The sequence below is a fragment of the Lutra lutra genome, chromosome 11, assembly GCF_902655055.1.
Source record: "Lutra lutra chromosome 11, mLutLut1.2, whole genome shotgun sequence".
Taxonomy (NCBI): Eukaryota; Metazoa; Chordata; class Mammalia; order Carnivora; family Mustelidae; genus Lutra; species Lutra lutra.
Window position 1 is genome coordinate 20,386,309 of NC_062288.1, and position 19,656 is coordinate 20,405,964.

The 19,656-nt window shown below is 40.7% G+C and overlaps 2 protein-coding genes across 4 annotated transcripts in view; one reads left to right on the forward strand and one right to left on the reverse strand.

Moving 5' to 3' along the window:
- Nucleotides 1–10,197, forward strand: part of LOC125081253 (uncharacterized) — a 95,797-nt gene extending 85,600 nt beyond the window's left edge. Inside the window, exons 2-3 of the mRNA XM_047695811.1 lie at nt 193–450; nt 8,703–10,197. Coding sequence (XP_047551767.1) covers nt 193–450; nt 8,703–9,461 — 1,017 coding nt within the window. The 3' untranslated portion in view covers nt 9,462–10,197. The remainder of the gene's footprint in view (nt 1–192; nt 451–8,702) is intronic.
- LHFPL3 (LHFPL tetraspan subfamily member 3) overlaps nt 1–19,656 on the reverse strand; it is a 578,471-nt gene that overhangs the window by 375,188 nt on the left and 183,627 nt on the right. The window lies entirely within an intron of this gene.

Consider the following 19,656-nt stretch of genomic DNA (forward strand, 5'->3'; position numbering starts at 1 on the left):
GACTGATTTTTTCCCGGGAGAGGAAACGACATCACAGGCAGTAGGACATACACAGACACAAGGGCTGAAAAGGGCTCCGCTTTCTTAGGGAACCGGAATTAATTCCGGTCAATGGAATGCTGGGGGCCGAACAAGGAATAGCAAGAGACGAAACTGGGGATACACGGCCTAACTGAGAAATCCTGTGTTTAGGGTGTGTCGGTCCACGGTTCTAAAGACAGCAACAGGATATACAAGGGGATCCATGTGAACAACGTCCGGCCAAGCAGTACCACACCCTTCCGACTACAGTCACTGCTTCAGAGATGGCCATTTGATCCATTCCGCATCAAGAGATGCAACGAACCTTCTGCAGGGCCTCTGGGGAAGAAAGCACGTGCTCCTTGTGCACAGGGACTAGAGCCCAGAGCTGCCAAGAACTCTCATGCAGAGTCCGAGACTGAACGCAGTGTAGGAGAAGGCTTCACTGAGCGCTTCGGAGAAACTGAGCTCTTAGATCAAGCCATGCATGAAAATTACCACCACCACCCCCAACTCCCCCCCACTCCCCGACCCCCCACCCAGGGCTGGTTATATGACCTAGTGAATTTCCTGTCCTGCCAAAGGCAGTTTGACTTGGGTTTCCTAACCCTTACACATACCGCCCCCACCAAAATCGTCAGCCATACATCTTGGATGCCACACTAAAGTGGTAGACTGAATTCCATAAAAAGAAAAAAAGACAGGGCCTGTCTTTTGGCAGGGCCTGTCTTATGGCATCTACATAATTATGACTATCTAAATGAGTATGAGAGTCATAATGGACATTTCATAATCCTGAAAATGGCCTGTTGTTCTCGAGGAACAGTGAATTATTCCATGTGATCAGAACATTCCTTCACATATATTGTTGCACATGATTTAGCCCTTCAGTTAGATATCACCTTAGATGGTTTAACATTGGTTCTTGTGTGCTCCCCTGTTCCCCTGCTCTTTCCCTCCTGATACAAGGGACTGTATTTGATACAATGGACCGATACACAGTCCTGGACATTCAGTAGATCTCTTTAAATTGCTTATCTGCCTAGGGTAAAACAAATGAGAAAAGGAAGGCAAAATCCTTTTCCTGGAGTCGGTGAACACTTCTCACCAAATTTAGCTTCCGTCTGTGTTATTACAACGTTTGCTTATTCACCAAGAGGAAGAAGCCAAGTGACTCTGTTTACACAGCCGCAAAGTCCTCCTGCTCCTGTGTATGTTTCTACCAGTCATAGCAACTTACTCAATTGCTTTGGAATATGTTGAAAAATCCCCTGGTAGTTGCTGAACTCCATAGGAAAACACTGATCCCTTTGAAATGATCAAACCAACAGAGGTCCTGATGTAAAAGCAACTTATTTCGGTTTCCCCTCTGAAAAATGTATCACAAGTTCTAAAGAGCTCTTAATTTAATTATCAGCCTTCTGCATGAATCCTCGGCTCCCTTGAGAGTTTATTTAATCGGGAACAGCCATTTCCAAGAGATGGAGAGGATAGAGATCAATGTCCCCAAAGATAACCACGTATAAACTTTGATTTCTGACTTATATTTAAATATAGTCATTCACTTTGAATATTAAAAGTACAGGTTCTGCCCTTTTCACAGTTTTTTTTTTTTAAAGATTTTATTTATTTGGGGGCACCTAGATGGCTCAGTGGGTTAAGCTTCTGCCTTCAGCTCAGGTCATCATCTCAGGGTCCTGGGATTGAGCCCCTCATTAGGTTCTCTGTTTAGCAGGGAGCCTGCTTCTCCCTCTCAATCTCTCTCTGCCTGCCTCTCTGCCTACTTGTGATCTCTCTCTCTCTCTGTCAAATAAATATTTATTTACTTATTTGAGAGCACATGAACAGAGGAGGGGCAGAGGGAGAGGGAGAGAGAGAATCTCAAGCAGATTCTGTGTAGGAGCTGGATGCTGGGCTCAACCCTCAGATCATGACCTGAGCAAAAATCAAGAGTTAGACACTTAACCAAAGAAGCCACCCAGGCGTCCCTTTTTCACAGTTCTCTAAGTCCCAGGCTATCCTGGGGGAGGAGTCAGAAGTAAATGGATATTTCCTAAAGGGGTCAGGAATTGAGAACTTCTTCTGTATTCAGACCTATAATTGAGGGTGAAGTGTGCCTCAGACTTTCAAAAGGGCCATCATGGGTCTGTTGTCTAACCTTTCTCATCACCTGCTCCCATCCTTACCCCTCTGTTGTCCAGCTTCCTCTCCAACACTCTGCCTGCACCTCTCAAAAATCACTACTAATATCCTTCTATTTAAAAATAATAACTGACCTGGGGTGTCTGGGTGGCTCAGTCAGTTAGGCATCTGCCTTTGGCTCAGGTCATCATCTCAGGGATTGAGTCCCACATCAGGCTCCCTGCTCAGTGCAGAGCCTGTTTCTCCCTCTGCCTCTGCCTCTTCCTGCACTCATTCTCTTTCTTTCTCTCAAATAAATAAATAAAATCTTTTAAAAAAATAATAGCTGACCTATTGTTCAATTCAAGCCCTTTTCCTCGATTATCACTCTCCCTATTTGGGGGGATTCCTAACAATTCCTACCCTCTACTTACTGAGACTCTCTTCCCCTCAGTGGTCTCCATTCCACTGTATTATCCTTCAAAATATACCCCAAATGTCCATGTCTCATACCATCTCCACTACTACCACCGGACAAGGTTTCATGAACTCCTACCCATTCAGTTTCTACTTTGGCCATTCAATTTATGCCCCACACAGAAACCAGGGAGATCTTATAAAACTTAAAAACTAGAGTTTTTAATCAATAACCACTGTCACCACTCCCCAAATCCCCCAGTTGCTCCCCACCACATTTAGAATACAACCGCGACTCCTTACCATGGACTGCAAGGCCCTATAGTATCTGCCCTGCCCACCTCTCCAACCTCATCACCCGCCTCTTCCTGCTCTAGCAAAACTGGGACAAACACACCAAGCTTGTGCTCACCTCAGGACCTTTGCCCTTGTGTTCTTCCCCCAGATCTCCACATGGCTGTCACTCTCACTTCATCTCAGTTTTGTCTTCCCTGACTCTTCAGCTAACATAGTCGCCTTGACCCACTATAACTCTTAATGCTGAGCATTAGTTTTCCTCATTGCACTTGGCTCTATTTGGCATTTGCTTATCTCATGTGTATTTAGGTACAGTCTCCCCACTAGAATGTAAGCTCCATAAGGGTAGGAATTTTGAATCGTCCTCCCCACTGGAATAGTGTTGTTCACTCAACACAACCACTGAATGAGTTGTTCTCTGTCTTCACTGATAAAAGTTCCATGGTATTAATACTGGATCCACAGAAGCAGAACTAATTTCTAAATCTTAAAATTGCTTTCTGGGCTCTGCTGTCAGTGCACACACACAAAAAAATCTTAATTGCAATGTCAACTCAAGTCTGGATAACATTTCTCAAGTGGGTCAACAGCAATGTTGATTAGGGTCTTAGATTGGGTAGCTTACTTCCTACAATTCTGGAGGCTGGGAATTCCAGCTCAGGGCAACTCAGCCCTCTTTCTGGGTCACAGCTATTGCTTTGTGGCTGGGTCCTCACATGCTGGCAAAGGACAAGGGAGCTCTTTGGTGTCTTTTCTATAAAGGCACTAATCCCATTCATGAAAGTTCTACCCTTATGACCTAAGCACCTCCCAAAGGTACCACCCCCTAATACCATCAAGTCAGGCATTAAGTTGTCAACATATGACTTTGGGGGATGGGGACCACAAACATTCAGAACATTAGCACTTAGCATTTCAGAGAAATGCTTAACTAACATTACTATGGGGTGTGCCACATTTTCAAGTTGACATTGGCCATCATTTATTTATATTAAGTAAGTAGCTAATGGGGTGCCTGGGTGGCTCAGGTGGTTAAGTGTCTCTTGGTTTCAGCTCAGGTCACTGTCTAGGGTCATCAGATTGAGCCCCATGTGGGGCTCTCCCTTCAGCATGGAGTCTGCCTGAGATTCCTTCCCTCTTCCCCTCCTTTTGCCCCTCCCCCCACTCACACTCACTCACTCTCTCTTTCTCCAATAAATAAATAAAATCTTTCTAAAAATAAGTAAGTAACTAATGAACTTGTCATTTATAACAATCGAGCTGGTGACTGCTCTGATATTTTCATGCAAAAGGCTCTACCTTTGTTGTCTACCTCTGTTTTTATGGCATTACTGTTGTATCACACAGATGCTTGCGGACATTTTCATGGAATTATAAATCCTGAATGAAGCTCTTCTACAGAGGTATCTTTTTGTTTGTTTGGCTAGGGTCCCTTTGCTTTGGAAAACCACCTCTTCCCCATCTCATGCAGTTTTCCTAATTATTGAGTTGGCATTTCTGCTGGTGGCACATGGGAATCTGAATTTTCAAAAAGGGTAGGAATAGGACTCATGCAGAACTAATCCTAAAGACAAGGAGAGAGAAGCAGAGTCAAGAGGCGATAAAGACAGATCTGGAGGCAATTTCTCTGGACGCATCCCCAAAACCTGATTCCCTAAGCTCTTCTTTCAATCTTGTGAACTAGCATGGCAGCCTTCTCTGCTGCGTGAGCCAATATTTTCTCCTTTTGCTTCAGTGCACTGACTTGGATTTCTGTCACTTCCCAAAGCATCCTTCCTACCCTAGAGTAAAATAATGCTCATGAAAATCATGTGCCGGAAGGCTCCTTGAATATTCCTCACTTATGTTTAATGCTGTTCGTCTTCAGACTTCCAATGCCTGATGTCAGTATGGTCTGTGATAAGTGGAATAAGTACATAGAGTAGTGGTGACATGAGCCATGGGAAAAGGAGGGGAGTTGCTTCTCTTGGGACAATTTGAATTTGGTAGTTTTGGAGCTAACACAGCGAGCAGCATACTGAAATTCAAGAAGTGTGATGCACACCGAGGAGCTCAACTCTGGAGTGGGAAACAAACACACCCACTCCTTTAAGGAGAACTGTTACTCCAACACAAGCTGAAGGAGCTGTTCAATCAGCACCACCTTCTCCTATTTCCACTACTACGCACATGGCCACAGCACATTCTGCTTCTCTAGGAAGCCCACATTACAGCAGAGGAACTAGGTGGATGTAATTTGTCAGGGGTTGAGGCACCGCAGAAGCCAAAGCAGGAATCAGAGAAGGAGAACCTTCGGTTTTGTTTTGCTTTTTAAAACACGATCCTGAGAGCTAAAAAAAACAATGGGTTGAGATGCATAGGAGTTGGAAGAATACTGTAGGGGAGGCCCAGAACTTACAAATTCTGGAAGACGTCTGAAGGATTATGGGCCAAGTACAGCTCTCAGTGTGGAAGAGTCCCCATTACTCTTGGTCTTTATTCAAAGTAGTGCTGTAATTAGTGTTCCAAAATTAAAACATACTTTCTTCCTTGTGGATAAGATTTTACAAGACTCTTGAGCAATCCTGAGGGTCTGAGTCTATCGGGAGTTGTGGATTCTGTCTAATTTGGATCAGTAAACTGACAAGCACTGGGCTAGGCCTGAGTACACAGGGTGGAAAACATGGAGCCATATGCAATTGTTACAGTGATCCTGGGACCAGAGGGCCACTTGTGGGCCCCCTGTAAAATGCGTAAGGGAAGGCCTTCCTATGAAGCTCAGGGGATAAGCCTCAGATTCCTGAGATTAAAACCTCCTAACTTGGGTCTTCTGCCCGGCTTTCCTTAGCTGTATTCCTGTAAATGTGAGTCTTCAAGCCTCTGCTCCCAAGTCAATCAGTGTGGTAGGTCTCACCGCCTCTTTCTTGGCCATAAATCCCGTTTGTGGTCTTACCATCCCACTTGCCTTGTCCTCCTCCTCTCCTTATCTTATCTTCCTCTGTGCTATAATCCAGCTGGGTTCAATAACTACATATCTATAACTGTCATTGAACTCAACACAAATACGATACTGCCGGAGCATAGGGCAAAGGAGAAAAGCAGTCCTGTTAAATTCGTCAGCATTCTGTTACATTCAAGGACAGATAACGGTTCCTGAACGCCAGTCTGTGGGCTGACAGACTGTATCAGAATCCTCTGAAAAATATTTTAAGTCACTGATGGTTGAGATGGATCTGGAAGACTGTCCCTTATCAAGTTCAAGATGAAAACCATGAATCTGAACATTTGAAACTTTCCCAGGCAGTGCAGCCAGGTGGAAGGGTTACCACGTCAGAGGATCCGTCACTCTGTTACCCAACCAGAAGAAGCCAGCAAGGCCCTGGATCAACTTGGACTTCTGTTGCTGTTGCAGTTCTTCCCTAGGGAACTGGTCATCTGTGTCCATGCTGGAGGGTGTACCCAGGTGCTGCTGAAGCATGTGTATCCAGCACACACCTAAGTGACTATGTGTACATTACACAGTCATCATAAAGATCTGTGTAAGGAATATAGAAAAGATGCCTGGACTGTAGATGAGAGGACAGAAAGGGCAAGGAATGAAAGGCAACATGTGGGGGTTTCCTGATCAGCTCTGGTTAATGCGTTGGTCATGAGATAAGTTGTAAACACCTGGGATACATATGCAAAGGAAAAACCAACTGCTATTATAACTTTCTCCCCTCGTCCTAGAAATTGTCTTACTTCATTATAAGAAGGGTTGGAAAATACTTTTAATTTATTGAGTTTTTCCCAGTTTTATTGAGAAATAATTGACATACATCATCGTATGATTTAAAGCACACAGCATGATGGTTTGATTTATATATACTATGAAATGTTGTCACCAGAGATTCAGTAAATACCCATCCTCTCATAGAGATACAATAAAAAGAAAAGGAAATAAACATAATATAAAATATATTAAATAAATAAAAAGAAAATAAAAAGAAAAGTTCTTCTTGCAAGAATTCCTAGATCTACTCCCTTAACAACATTCCTATATACCGTAAAGCTGCGTTAACTACAGTCATCCTGTGGTACATTACATTCCTCGTACTTATTTATTTTATAACTGGAAGTTTTTAGTATTTGACTGCCTTCCTCAGTTCCCTCTCTCCCTGCCCCCTGCCTCTGGTAACCCCAAATCTGATCTCTTTCTATAGGTTTGGGGAGTTGGCTTTTAAAAATTAGATTCCATAAAGAAGTGAGATCATAAATTGTTTGTCTTTCTCTGCCTGACTTATTCCATTTAGCATCATGCCTTCAAGGTCCATACAAACAAGTTATCACAAAAGGTATCATTTCACTCTTTTTAGGTCTGAGTAGTATTCCACTCTGTGTGTGTAACGACTTGTTTATCCATTCCATCCATCAAAAGACACAAGTTGGGAAAATATGCTTTCCAGATTCTCCAGTGTTTTTGTGCATTGTATAATCCAGAGACAAATCTACCACAGGAGATCATTAAATATAATAATAACATACTTACTCGAAGGGTCTAATTGCAGTGTCTGGCACATGTAGGGGGCTCATAAGCAGTGGATTACTATTACTCAGAAAGTGTTATTGTTCAGGATCAATTCGAGAAGCATATTTCATAAAAAGTTGTGAATAAGCCATTAGAAAGTCAGCTCACCTCTATCTATCAATCTATTTATCATCTATCTTTACAGTAAGCACTCACTAATTTTTTTTTCAGCGAGCTGATACCCTACCCAAGATCTTGACAATTGCAGAAATCCACAGAAATAGGCAGCATGAATTCCACTAGTGCCAAGGACAGCCCGTTTATAATTTATAATTGTTCATTTGTAAAAATGATGCTCCTGCCCATCCCTCAATCTGACCGCCGACAGTCGTTCTCCCCAGCAGCACAAGGAGCATCTGCGCACAGCTGGCTTATCTTCCCTATATCATTTATTGTCTATGGCTCCCAGGCAACATAAAATTAATAGTCAACACAGTCATCAAAGCCATGACCTTGGCCTACTTAGAGGAGTTTTTGTAAAGGAAAAAAAAATCAAAGATGTTTTCTTGACACAGTGCTCTGTTGGGAGAAAACTGAGTCAACGTAACATAAAAAAAACACAAACACACCCAAGAATGCAAAGCTTCTTTAAAATATTGGAGCAGGAAGGATCAGAAATATCATCGCTAAAATATAAAAAGCAACACCTATTGAGTGAGCTTAATTTTCTCAGTCATAAGTTTAACCGAAATACTCTTTGAATCATGAGGTTGTCCGTGCCACCTCTCCTGACAGTGCAGTATTATGACCTAAAATCAGAGAAGGCCCAGCAAATTTCAAACAGCCATGTGAGTTCTGGGAACTTTTCCTCTTCCCTCAGATGCCTTTGTCCCTGGCTGAAAATTCTCATTCAAACGTCATTCTTTTAGTTACATTATCATTCCTAGGAAAACTTGTACAACACAACCAGCTTTTGAGGGGAGTAAGTGATTAACAGTCACCCACACCAAAGGGAGCATTAGCCTGTCACAGTGGAAGAGAGCAGTGACGGTCCTGAGAGAAGGAGAAAGAGAGATTTGTTATTGGAAGAGAAAGAAAAGCTCTAAGACAAGGGTCTCCAAAACATTTCTGTTCATATATTCCAGCCCTTGCCCCTAATTTAAAGAAACTATGTACACCCTTTGTATATTTTTCGAGTTAACATCTAAAATTCTTTATTGTAAAATTAAGAAGTTATAGAGGAAGTATATCAGTATCCTCAAGGAGAACTCTAACATCACTCTTTTAAACATATCCAGTGGAATTTAAATACCATATACATTGGATACCCATTATTATTCATTAAAAAAAAAAAAAACAGGGACCACCCCTCGCTCGCTCGCACGCACGCACGTTCATTCTCCGTCCTCGCGCCCCTTTTCCTACACTTTCCTCTTCTCCCCGACCGGAGGAGCCGCTCTTTCCGCGCAGTGCATTCTGGGGACCCAGGTCGAGCCCGCCGTCGCCTGAGGGAAGCGAGAAGAGGCCGCGACCGGGAAGAAAACGCCAAGTCGCCACCGGAGAAGAGCCGACTGCCCAGCAGCTGCTGCCGGAGAGGCCCGCCCACCCGCTCGCCCGTCCCCCTGCCCCGTTCACGATGCAGCCTGCTTCTGCAAAGTGGGACGATCGAAGGGACTACGTCTTCATTGAATTTTGTGTTGAAGACAGTAAAGATGTTAATGTAAATTTTGAAAAATACAAACTTACGTTCAGTTGTCTTGGAGGAAGTGATAATTTTAAACATTTAAATGAAATTGATCTTTTTCACTGTATTGATCCAAATGATTCCAAGCATAAAAGAACGGACAGATCAATTTTATGTTGTTTACGAAAAGGCGAGTCTGGCCAGTCATGGCCACGGTTAACAAAAGAAAGGGCAAAGCTTAATTGGCTTAGTGTGGACTTCAATAATTGGAAAGACTGGGAAGATGATTCAGATGAAGACATGTCTAATTTTGATCGTTTCTCTGAGATGATGAACAACATGGGTGGTGATGAGGATGTAGATTTACCAGAAGTAGATGGAGCAGATGATGATTCACAAGACAGTGATGATGAAAAAATGCCAGATCTGGAGTAAAGAATGTTGTCATCACCGGATTTTGAGAAAAGAAAAGTAACTTCTCTGCAAGATTTCATAATTGAGAGAATTCCTGAGTCGATAGCTCTAAAGGCAGATGCTGTATTTGCCTCCTTTAACCCATTTTTCAACCTGTTTGTTTTTTTAAAGGCTTCACTAAGGGTTGATACGTACCATTGTATGGGGCAGTTTTAAGTCAGCTAAGGCAATAACCTTATGCATGAACTTTTCCCAAACTTCCATGATGCTGTTGAGGTCCTAGGCAATTGACACAGCAGTTGTGATAAATAAAAACATTTCACCTCAGTCTCCTTTACTTCATAACATAGATACTGACATGATAGGAAGCTCTTGGCTTAGAAGAAAGATAACTAAATTTTAGATTTTAGAAAATGGACTCAAAAGTGGCTGATGAAACAAATTGGTTGATACCTTAATCTTGGTAACTTGTTCTCTGGTATATCCTCCAGGATTATTCCACTAAAGTTTTTATTTTTCAAAGAATTTACTTCACATTATTGTAAGTAATCAGTTGTCAGTGTTCCAGATGTATCTTAGCTAAAACTAGTGAATGCCCTAACTTAGATGGTTTTGAAGCCTGTACATTTGGTATTGTTTGACCCTTAAACTTTTACATCTCTTAGCATGGAGGACGAAGAAAGGCTGTACATTGTTGCTTGAGAGTCCGTACATTTAGACCAAATTGTATTTACACTGTCAGTATGGCAAATGAGTGGAAAAAAAATGTTAATACACTATTGGATTTTTTATTTCTTTTTTTGATTCAGCTTGTCCCAGGCTGAAAACCTCAATTTATGTTCATGACAGTGGGGATTTTTTTTTTTTTTTTAATGTCTACATTCTTTCTAATAAACTGTTGGAAGACTTAAAAAAAAAAAAAAAAAAAGGCCCAAATTCTTTTTAGCAGGAATTTTTATACCATTCCTTTGTTCCTTTAACTTATATTTGCCTTCCATTGTTTCCATGAATTATTATTCAAACATCACATATTTTCATCCTTGAAAATCTTTTCTTGCTTATCCTTCCTAGTTATCTGAAACAAAGAAGTATATAGAGTTTGCAAAATACACCCTGTTACCTACATAGGATGCAAAAAGTTTAAACTTATTCTTCCAAATGAAGAATTTTTAATTATTAGTAACATATAAGTATTAGTGTATGAGTGATCCAAACAACATATGTAAATTATAAATTTTGATAAGCTATCAAAAAAAATGTTCCTAGAAATGCAGCTCTTAATGATTTGTTGTTATTCTTATGGTTAATCTGATTCATATATTCCTAGATTAATATTTATTACTAAGATGAAACAGGGCTCATTTTCAATTTGATTCCTATTTTTCATTTTTTTTTTAAAGATTTTATTTATTTATTTGTCAGAGAGAGCGAGGGAGAGAGAGTGAGCACAGGCAGACAGAATGGCAGGCAGAGGCAGAGGGAGAGGCAGGTTCCCTGACGAGCAAGGAGCCCGATGTGGGACTCGATCCCAGGACGCTGGGATCATGACCTGAGCCGAAGGCAGCTGCTTAACCAACTGAGCCACCCAGGCGTCCCCCTATTTTTCATTTTTAATAATAATAACACCAACCAATTATTTGAACGGATTTTGAGTTATATGCCAAAAATAGGGTGATCTATTGCAAAAATTACTTATAATTTAATTAATAACATTTAATTATTCTTAAAGTTATTTTGTCAGAGAATTTAATTAAATTTAGTATTATAATGATTAAAATTAGGTTTAATGTTTAGATCTTTTAACTCAACTTTTAAAATTGGGGTATAATCGGCATATAACATTAGTTTCAGGTGTATACCATAATGATTCCGTATTTGTATGTATTTGTATGTTCGTAATTTGTATGTATGTAAATAATCACCACAGTAAGTCTAGTTAATATCCATCACCATAGAGTTACAAATTGCTGTTCTTGTGATGAGAACTTTTAGGATCTACTCTCTTAGGAAGTTTTAAATATGCAATACAGTATTATTAATTATAGTCATTACATGCCCATGACTTACTTATTTTATATAACCAGAAGTTTGTATCTTTTGACCCCTTCCCTTCACCAGTTTTGCCCATCCTCCCCATCCCCCTGCATTGAGCAATGTTTAATTCACTTTGGAAAATAGAAACCTGTTTAGTAAAAGCATATGATACTTATTCATTTGAGTCATTTACTTTATCAGGTCTGGGAAGCGTACCAAAAGGATTTTACAAAGATTTTTCAGATGATTATCCATGATACCTGTTTTTCTTTTGCTTAAGGCATCTTCTTTAACTCCAGTTACTCAGAAATAGTTGGAGGAAAAAAAAAAATACTGTTCAAGACCCATTTGCCAACACAAAATTATTTATAACATGACAAATTTTGGTCAAAAGTCTGGAGCTTAAGATCTAGCTCATTCAATTTATGGAAGATCTCTTTGATATAATATATATAATATAATATAATATAATATAATATAATATAATATAATATAACATAATAATAGGCAAAACCATCTTTATTATCAAATAATTGGCCCAAGAAACTGACATTTCAGGAGAAACAGTCTAGCCTCATGTTTCAGTTTAACAAACGTGTTAATACGCATCTTCGTGACAGCCACCTCATTTTGGATTTTTAGTTCTCAAATAGAGAGGTAGATAGGGCATGAAGCTCTGCCAAGAGTCCGTTGCAAGGATCAAAAAAAAAAAAAATGTGCTGTCATCTTCAATGTTTCTTTTTACGGTTTGTTTGCTTTGCTCTCAAAACACTCTCCCTCAGGAGCAACGCATTCCTCAATAATAGTTGGGGAATGGGGAAAATGAGGTCATTAAAGGAAAAACTGCCATTGCTATGGGACTTCAGAACATCTCAAGAGGACCAGCATACTTGCTCTCTAAGACCACCCTTGGTCCATAACAGACATGAGTCTAAGACAGGAAAGACACTCGCCCTGCCTTAGTGCTGTGATGAAAGGAGGCTCACCCAACCTCAGTATCTCCAGTTGTCCCTGTGTTTGACATTCTGGAGGTTATTGTAGTAAGACTGTGGAAGGGTGAAAGAGACCTTCTTTTATAAAGCAGGAACTGGGTGAGTATGAAGGAGCAGTGGGAAGGAACTGAATCCCTACATGTGCACTGCACGTCTCCTCTTTGGCAGATCAGGTTTAGGAAAGAGTACACATGTGCCCACTAAGGATCAGAAACAGATTCCCTTACATTCTCAGTGTGTGCCTATGCGTGGACACTCTCTGTGAGTCCTAGGAGCCCTCGAACCCCACTATGGAGTTCTCTGGCCTTTGGGATCCAAAGGGAGGGTGGATGGCAGTGCTAGAATCAGTGTCTGAGTATCTGCACATAGAGATTAGGAAGGCAGCTGGCTACCCTCTGACCAATGGTATAAGTTTTCCCAAAGAAGTCAGACTTCCTAATTTTCAGGTGAAGAGAACCAAATCTCTTATTTGCCTATACCCAATATGGCAGGAAGTATATATATTTTTAAACATTAGTTATTTATTTATTTGACAGAGAGATAGAGAGCACAAGTAAGCAGAGCAGCAGGCAGAGGTAGAGAGAGAACAGTCTCCCCGCTGAGCAGGGAGCCCGATGTGGAGCTCGATCCCAGGACCCTGGAATCATGACCTGAGCCGAAGGCAGCAGCCCAAACAACTGAGCCACCCAGGTGCCCCAGGAAGTATATTTTTTGCTGCTACATTGTTCAATGGTTTAATTTAGTCAAATATACAAAGTAGACAAACCTTATTTTAAATGGCCTCCTGTCTGCCCTGTCTGTAACACTCCTGACTCCTGGACCTCACTCCTAGGCTCAAGCATCAGGAAGTCTCAGAGCACTTCTAACCATTTAAAATCCCCCACCCTGGGACCCTACTCAAAACTTCTTCCCTTATGCTTTGAAATTAACCTCACTCAGCTCCTACCCAATTCAGAATCTCAGTCTCTCTTTATGGCTGACTTTCCCAAGGAAAAAGGTGACCTGATTTTCTGATTTGCATAATTCAGACTAAAGTGTGAATGGTTCAAAGGCTTAATTCTTCCTGAGGTTGCCTCCCTTCTAAAAGAGGAGTTATCCATAGAATACGGCCAGAGCTATTTTGTTTGAGGGGTGGAAGTAGAGAAAGCGGAGTTTCTTTTACACTCCTCTCCCTAATACCGAAAAATAGAAATTCAGCCATTTTGTTTGCCTCCCCTACCCTCCCCTTTCTATGCCTAACCTACTTACAAATACACTCAGGCCTCTGTCTTTTAGTGGTACATTGTGCATTCGGGAGGATACCACATAAGTAACTGACCCACCAAAGAATGGGCTCAAATAGCATCCTTCTAGCTTCATGAAGGGAATGGGCTTCCCAGGCGCTCACCTGGGTATCAGAGTGACTCAGGCTGGGGAGGAGATATATGCGTCTACACTGCTAAGAATGAAGAAGGCAATTCTTCCTGAGTGCCACCCAAAGACTTAAAGGGTCCTGGTATTTTCCACACACGGAGCCCCCATATCCTCCAATGGACCACCATAGAAGTATACCTCATCTCCAGGGCTGCCCAGAGAAGCAAACAATTCTTTCTCCTCGTATCGCTATTGTTTCTTATGCCAATGAATTGTTTTAATTAGAAAGAATTCATACTACTTCACAGCACGATTTCTTTAGATTTCCAGTCATTCTACTAATCAGCTGAGGTTTATATCACAATGCCAGTAAACAACAGCAAAAAATATTAAATACAACCTGGAGGAAGCTAGAGGATGCAGCTCTGACGTTTTACTTCTGGAACAGCCTCTCCGAGGCCTGGCTAGCAAATTCCCTCCTGTTGGCATTTTGTGATCCCAGTTCTTTGAACAGGGGTATTCCTCTGTTATGGATAAAAGTCATGGAACTCGATGAGTCCTTTTAGATCTTAGAGTCAATTATAGCTAAAGAGTGACAACAAATGAAACTTGGCATCAGACTTAATTTTTAGTGCCAAATATTAAACAACCAAACCAGGAGACTGTTAAAGAGTGAAACATCTCAGGGAATTAATCTTCAATGCAGATTAATCCCTCTGGGCATTTGGATGGAAAAATGTGTTTTTAAGCTATTTTTGAAAATCAGAAAGTTCACAGTCAAAAGAGCAAATTTTTATTTGCCCTGGTTTTATGTCAATAATTAATTCCCAATTTCCTTGTACCTCGAACGGCACCATCCCACCATCTCACTGCATAGGGTGTCAGTGGGCCAAGTCTGTGGAGGGATGGCTTTCCACCAAACACCACGATTAAAAGCAAAAGAAGCAAGGGAAAAAAATGAATGTGGTAAGTTATAAATACCTTTCCCTTTGTGTCTGCCCCTGAGTTGTCACGGGCTTGGTGTCCCTTCAGTGCAAACTATGCCAGTGGGAAAGGAGGGTCATTTCCAAAGGAGGTGGGTTGCTTTACATGATGCTAAAATTTTATAATTGTGTCAGATTTTAGACATCATTAGGCCCAGCTAGTAGTTCCCAACTTTGACTGCATATTCCATCATTCTGGAGCATTTAAAAATGTCCAATACCTGAGTTCTACTTCAAATCAGTTAAACAAGAACATCTGTGCTGAGTCCCACACAGGGGTATTTTTAAGTTTCCCCAGTGGTTTTTAACATGGGCAGCCAAGTTCGAGAACCATCCCCTTTCACAAACACAAACAGTGAGCCCCAGGGAGAATCAGTGACCTGTCCAAGGTGCCGTGAACTAGTTTTCAGTTGAACCCTTCCTACCTAACTGCTTTTGTGACATCCTCTATCTCTGGTGAATACTTTCTAAACAGAGACCGGTTGGTTCATTCAGGAAACAAATTATTTATAGAGCACCTACAACAGATCAGAGACATTCAGCTGGTTGCTGGGGAAAAAATAGTGAGCCTTTTACAAGGGAGATTTCTGCCCTCAAAGAGTTTCCAGTCTAGTGGGAGAGACAAACATTATGGCATAATGATAAAATAACTGTAAATTGTAACTGTGACAAGTATTGGGAAAGAGGGGCTCATGGTAGCCTAAGAGGCTGACTCCTCTGCAGAAGTGAAAAGTGAATAAGAGCTGAAGGAGATTAATTAGGCAAAGGAGAGAAAGAAGAAGGGATTGGATGAGAGGAAGGAAGTGACTTCTTGCTCTGGGTAGGACAACTGCATGTATCTAAAACTCTGGGGGCGCCTGGGTGGCTCAGTTGTTAAGTGTCTGCCTTCGGCTCCGATCATGATCCCAGGTCCTGGGATTAGAGCCCTGCATTGGGCTCCCTGCTCAGTGGGGAGTCTGCTTCTCCCTCTGTCTCTTCCTCTCTCTCTCTCCCTCTGTCTCTCATGAATAAATAAATAAATAAAATCTCTAAAAACAAAAAACAAAAAACAAAAAAACTCCATGGCTTGCGGCACCTAGGTGGCTTGGTCATTAAGCATTTGCCCTCGGCTCAGGTCATGATCCCAGGGTCCTGGGATCGAATCCCACATCAGGCTCCCTGCTCAGTGAGAAGCCTGCTTCTCCCTCTCCCACTCTTCCTGCTTATGTTTCCTCTCTCTTTGTGTTTCTATCTGTCAAATAAATAAATAAAATCTTAAAAAAAAAACCAAACACCTCTGTGGCAAAAGACAACGTGGGCTGTCCAAGGAGCTGAAAGAAGGCCAGTGAGGCACACAGGGAAGTGTTGGGGTATCTAACAACTATGTTAGTTGATGTCATTTATAAATATAACCTCTACCTTAGAAGATGTACTTAACCTTGTCTCTACAGGCACAGTGAAACAATTTACACACATCACAACCTTACCCCTTCATGTTCAGTTTAAAACAAACACATGATATGTACCCACAAAGAAGATTCAAACAGGCTATGGACCCCCAGTTGGCCATTGGTTCTCAACCCTGCCTACACTTCGTCATCACTTTGAGACCTTTAAAAATGCTAATGTACAGGGCACCTGGGTGGCTCGTTCAGTTAAGCGGGCGACTCTTGGCTTTGGCTCAGGACATGATCTCATGGGTCACTGGATTGAGCCCCATGTGGGGCTCCACTCTCAGCAGTAAGTCTGCTTGAAGATGCTCTCCCTCTGCCCTTCTCCCCACTCACATGTGTACCCTCTCTCTCTCTCAAATAAATAAATAAATCCTTTAAAAAAACGCTAATGCCCAAGAGAGAACTTAGATCAACTAAATCAGAATCTTTGGGTGGGGGCGGAATCCAGGCATTAGTATTTTTGTTTTTTAAGCTCCCTTGATAATCTCAAGGGAAATCAAGCCAAGACTGAGTACCACCGACGATCTGATCAGGCAGAATACAAGGTGAAGAGTGATAAACTGTGTTTGTGTTTGCCCCTCTTCATCTTTAATTGTTGCCTCCACTCAATGCATTAGGACTCACTATGTAATGGTGATCTCCTCTGTGTTATAACTTCTTAATAAGCAGCTGGATTGGAATTAAAGCTTCAGGAACACCAGGGAGAACTCCTAAATGAAAAGTCAAATTCTCTGTTCCTATTTCTTCTTCGCATTCTCTCTTCTCATCTTCAGTCTTTCCCTTTCTATTGGTTCTGTGCATGTTGTTTCAAAAAATAAAATCTTTTATTTTGAGACTATAGATTTGTATGTGATTGTAAGAAATATGTACCTTTCATCCAATTTCCCCCAAAGGTAACACCTTGCAAAACAACAGTAGGATATGACAACCAGGATGTTGACATTGATACATTCAAGACACAGAACATTTCTATCACTACAAGGATCCTTCATGTTGTCCTTTAAAGCCACAGCCCCTCCTACATCCTCGCCTACTCCTTTACCCTGGCAACCACTAAACTGTCTTCTATTTCTAGCATTTTGCCATTTAAGGAATGTTATGTAAATAAAACCATACAGTAAATAGCTTCTGGGATTGGCATTTTTCACTCGGCATAATTCTCTGGAGATTCATCCAGGTCGTTTCGTGTATCAGTATTTTTGTTCCTCTTAACTGCTGAGCAGTATTCCCTGGTATGAATGTAGCACTATGTGTTTTAACTGTTCACCTATTAAAGGACATCTGAGTTGTTTCCAGTTATTGGCTATTACCAATGAAGCTGCTATGAATACATGTGTACAGGTTTTTGTGAACATATGTCTTCATTTCTCCAGGATCAAAGTCTAGGATTCCATGTGTTGAGTGTTATGGTAGTTAAACGGTTGATTTTTTAGAAATTGCCAGACTTTTGGGATCCCTTGGGGGCTCAGTTGGTTGAGCAACCTAGTTCTGATTTCAGCTCAGGTCATGATCTCAAGGTCCTGAGATGGAGTTCTGCATCTGGTTCCACGCCACGGAACCTGCTTGGCCTTCTCCCTCCCTCTCTGCTCCTCCCTACATTTGTGCTCATTCTCTTGCTCTCTTTCTCTCTCTGTCTCTCTCTGTATCTCTCTCTCTCTCTAAGTAAATAAATAAATAAATCTTGAAAAAAGAAAAGAAAAGAAATTGCCAAACTCTTCTGAGTGGTTATACAAGTTTCTGTTCCCACCAGCAATGGATGAGTGGTCCAGTGTCTCCACATCCTTGCCAGAATTCAGTGGTGTCACTATTTTTTTATTGTACCATTCTGATGGGTGCCTAGGAATATCTCGTTGTGGTTTTAATTTGCATGTCATTAATGGCTAATGATGTTGGCTACCTTCTCATGTGTTTATTTGCCATTACAAATGGCAAATATCCTCATCAATGAAGTGTCTTTTCATGTCTGTTTTCTGACTAGATTGTTTGTATTTTTATTTTGAATTTTGAGAGTTCTTTATATGCCCTATATGCTAGTCAAATATGTGGTTTACAAAATATATTTTCCCATCTGAATACTTTCACTTTCTTAACAATAGCTTTACATTTTAACAAAATCCAATTTGTCAATTTTTCCTTTTATGGATTGCATTTTGATGTCAAATGTCCTTACCCTTAGCTCACAAATATTTCACCAATAATTTTTTTCTAAATTTTTTATAATTTGACCTTTCAATCCATAAACTGTTTTGAAATAATTTTTGTATAAGGTGTGAGATTCAGGTCAATATTCGTTTTTATACCTATGGATGTCCAACTGCTCCAGCACCATTTGTGGAAAAGGCTATCTTTCCTTCATTGAAATGCTTTTGCACCTTTGCTCTCTTAGGGCTTCTTTACTTTGCTGCATTGATCTATCCATCTCTGCGTCCGCTAATACCATCCTGCCAATCTGTCTTTTAGACATTTACATTTAGGGTAATCATTAATATGTTAGGACTTAATGCTGTCATTTTAATTTTTTGTTTGTTTTCTTGTTTTTGTTTCTCTATTATTATTCTCCTGCCATTCTGTGGTTGCTTGAACATCTTTTATCATTGCATTTTGATTTATGTGTAGTTTTTTAGTGTATCTCTTTATAGATTTTTTGGTGATTGGTCCAGGTAGTCTATTATTTATACATAATTTTATAACAGTCTATCAGTGTCATGATTTAACCAGTTTGCTTGATGTAAAAAGAATTTACCTCCTTCTACATCTTTTTTCTCCCCTTTACTTACAAGACTGTCTTAAATACTTCCTTTATTTTCATTTAGAATGAATTATGAATTATGTTATCATTTTGCTTCAATTGCCAAACATAATTTAGAAAACTCAAGAGAAAAAGGAAAGCCTATATTACCTATATTTTTGCTTAATCACATTCTTTCTTCATTCTTAATGTTCCAATGTTCCTTTTCCTATTGTTTCTTTTCTGTTCTGAGAATTTCCTTCAGCCATTCTTTCAGGATAAGTTTACTGGTGACAAACTCCTTAGTTTCCCATTACCTAAGACTATGATTTCTTTCTCATTCCTGAAAAATTCTTTTTGCAGGGTATAGGATTTGAGGTGGACAGTCTTATTTCAGCACTTGAAAAATAATGTTCCCATTCCTCTTTTCCTCCATGGCTTCTGATGGGAAATCCATCATCAGGTGAATTTTTTCCCCATAGCTAAGTTGTCATTTTTGCGGGGAGGGAGTCTGTTTTTGGAAGCTTAAGTATGAAAAGTCTTGGTGTAGATATCATTGGGTTTACCCTGTTTCTCCTATTCAATTTCCTGGATCAGTAGTTTTAGGTCTCTTCCAAAATTTGGGAAGGTTTTAGCCAATGTTTCTTCAAGTATGTTTTCAGCCCCATCCTCTTTCTCCTCGTCTTCAGAGAC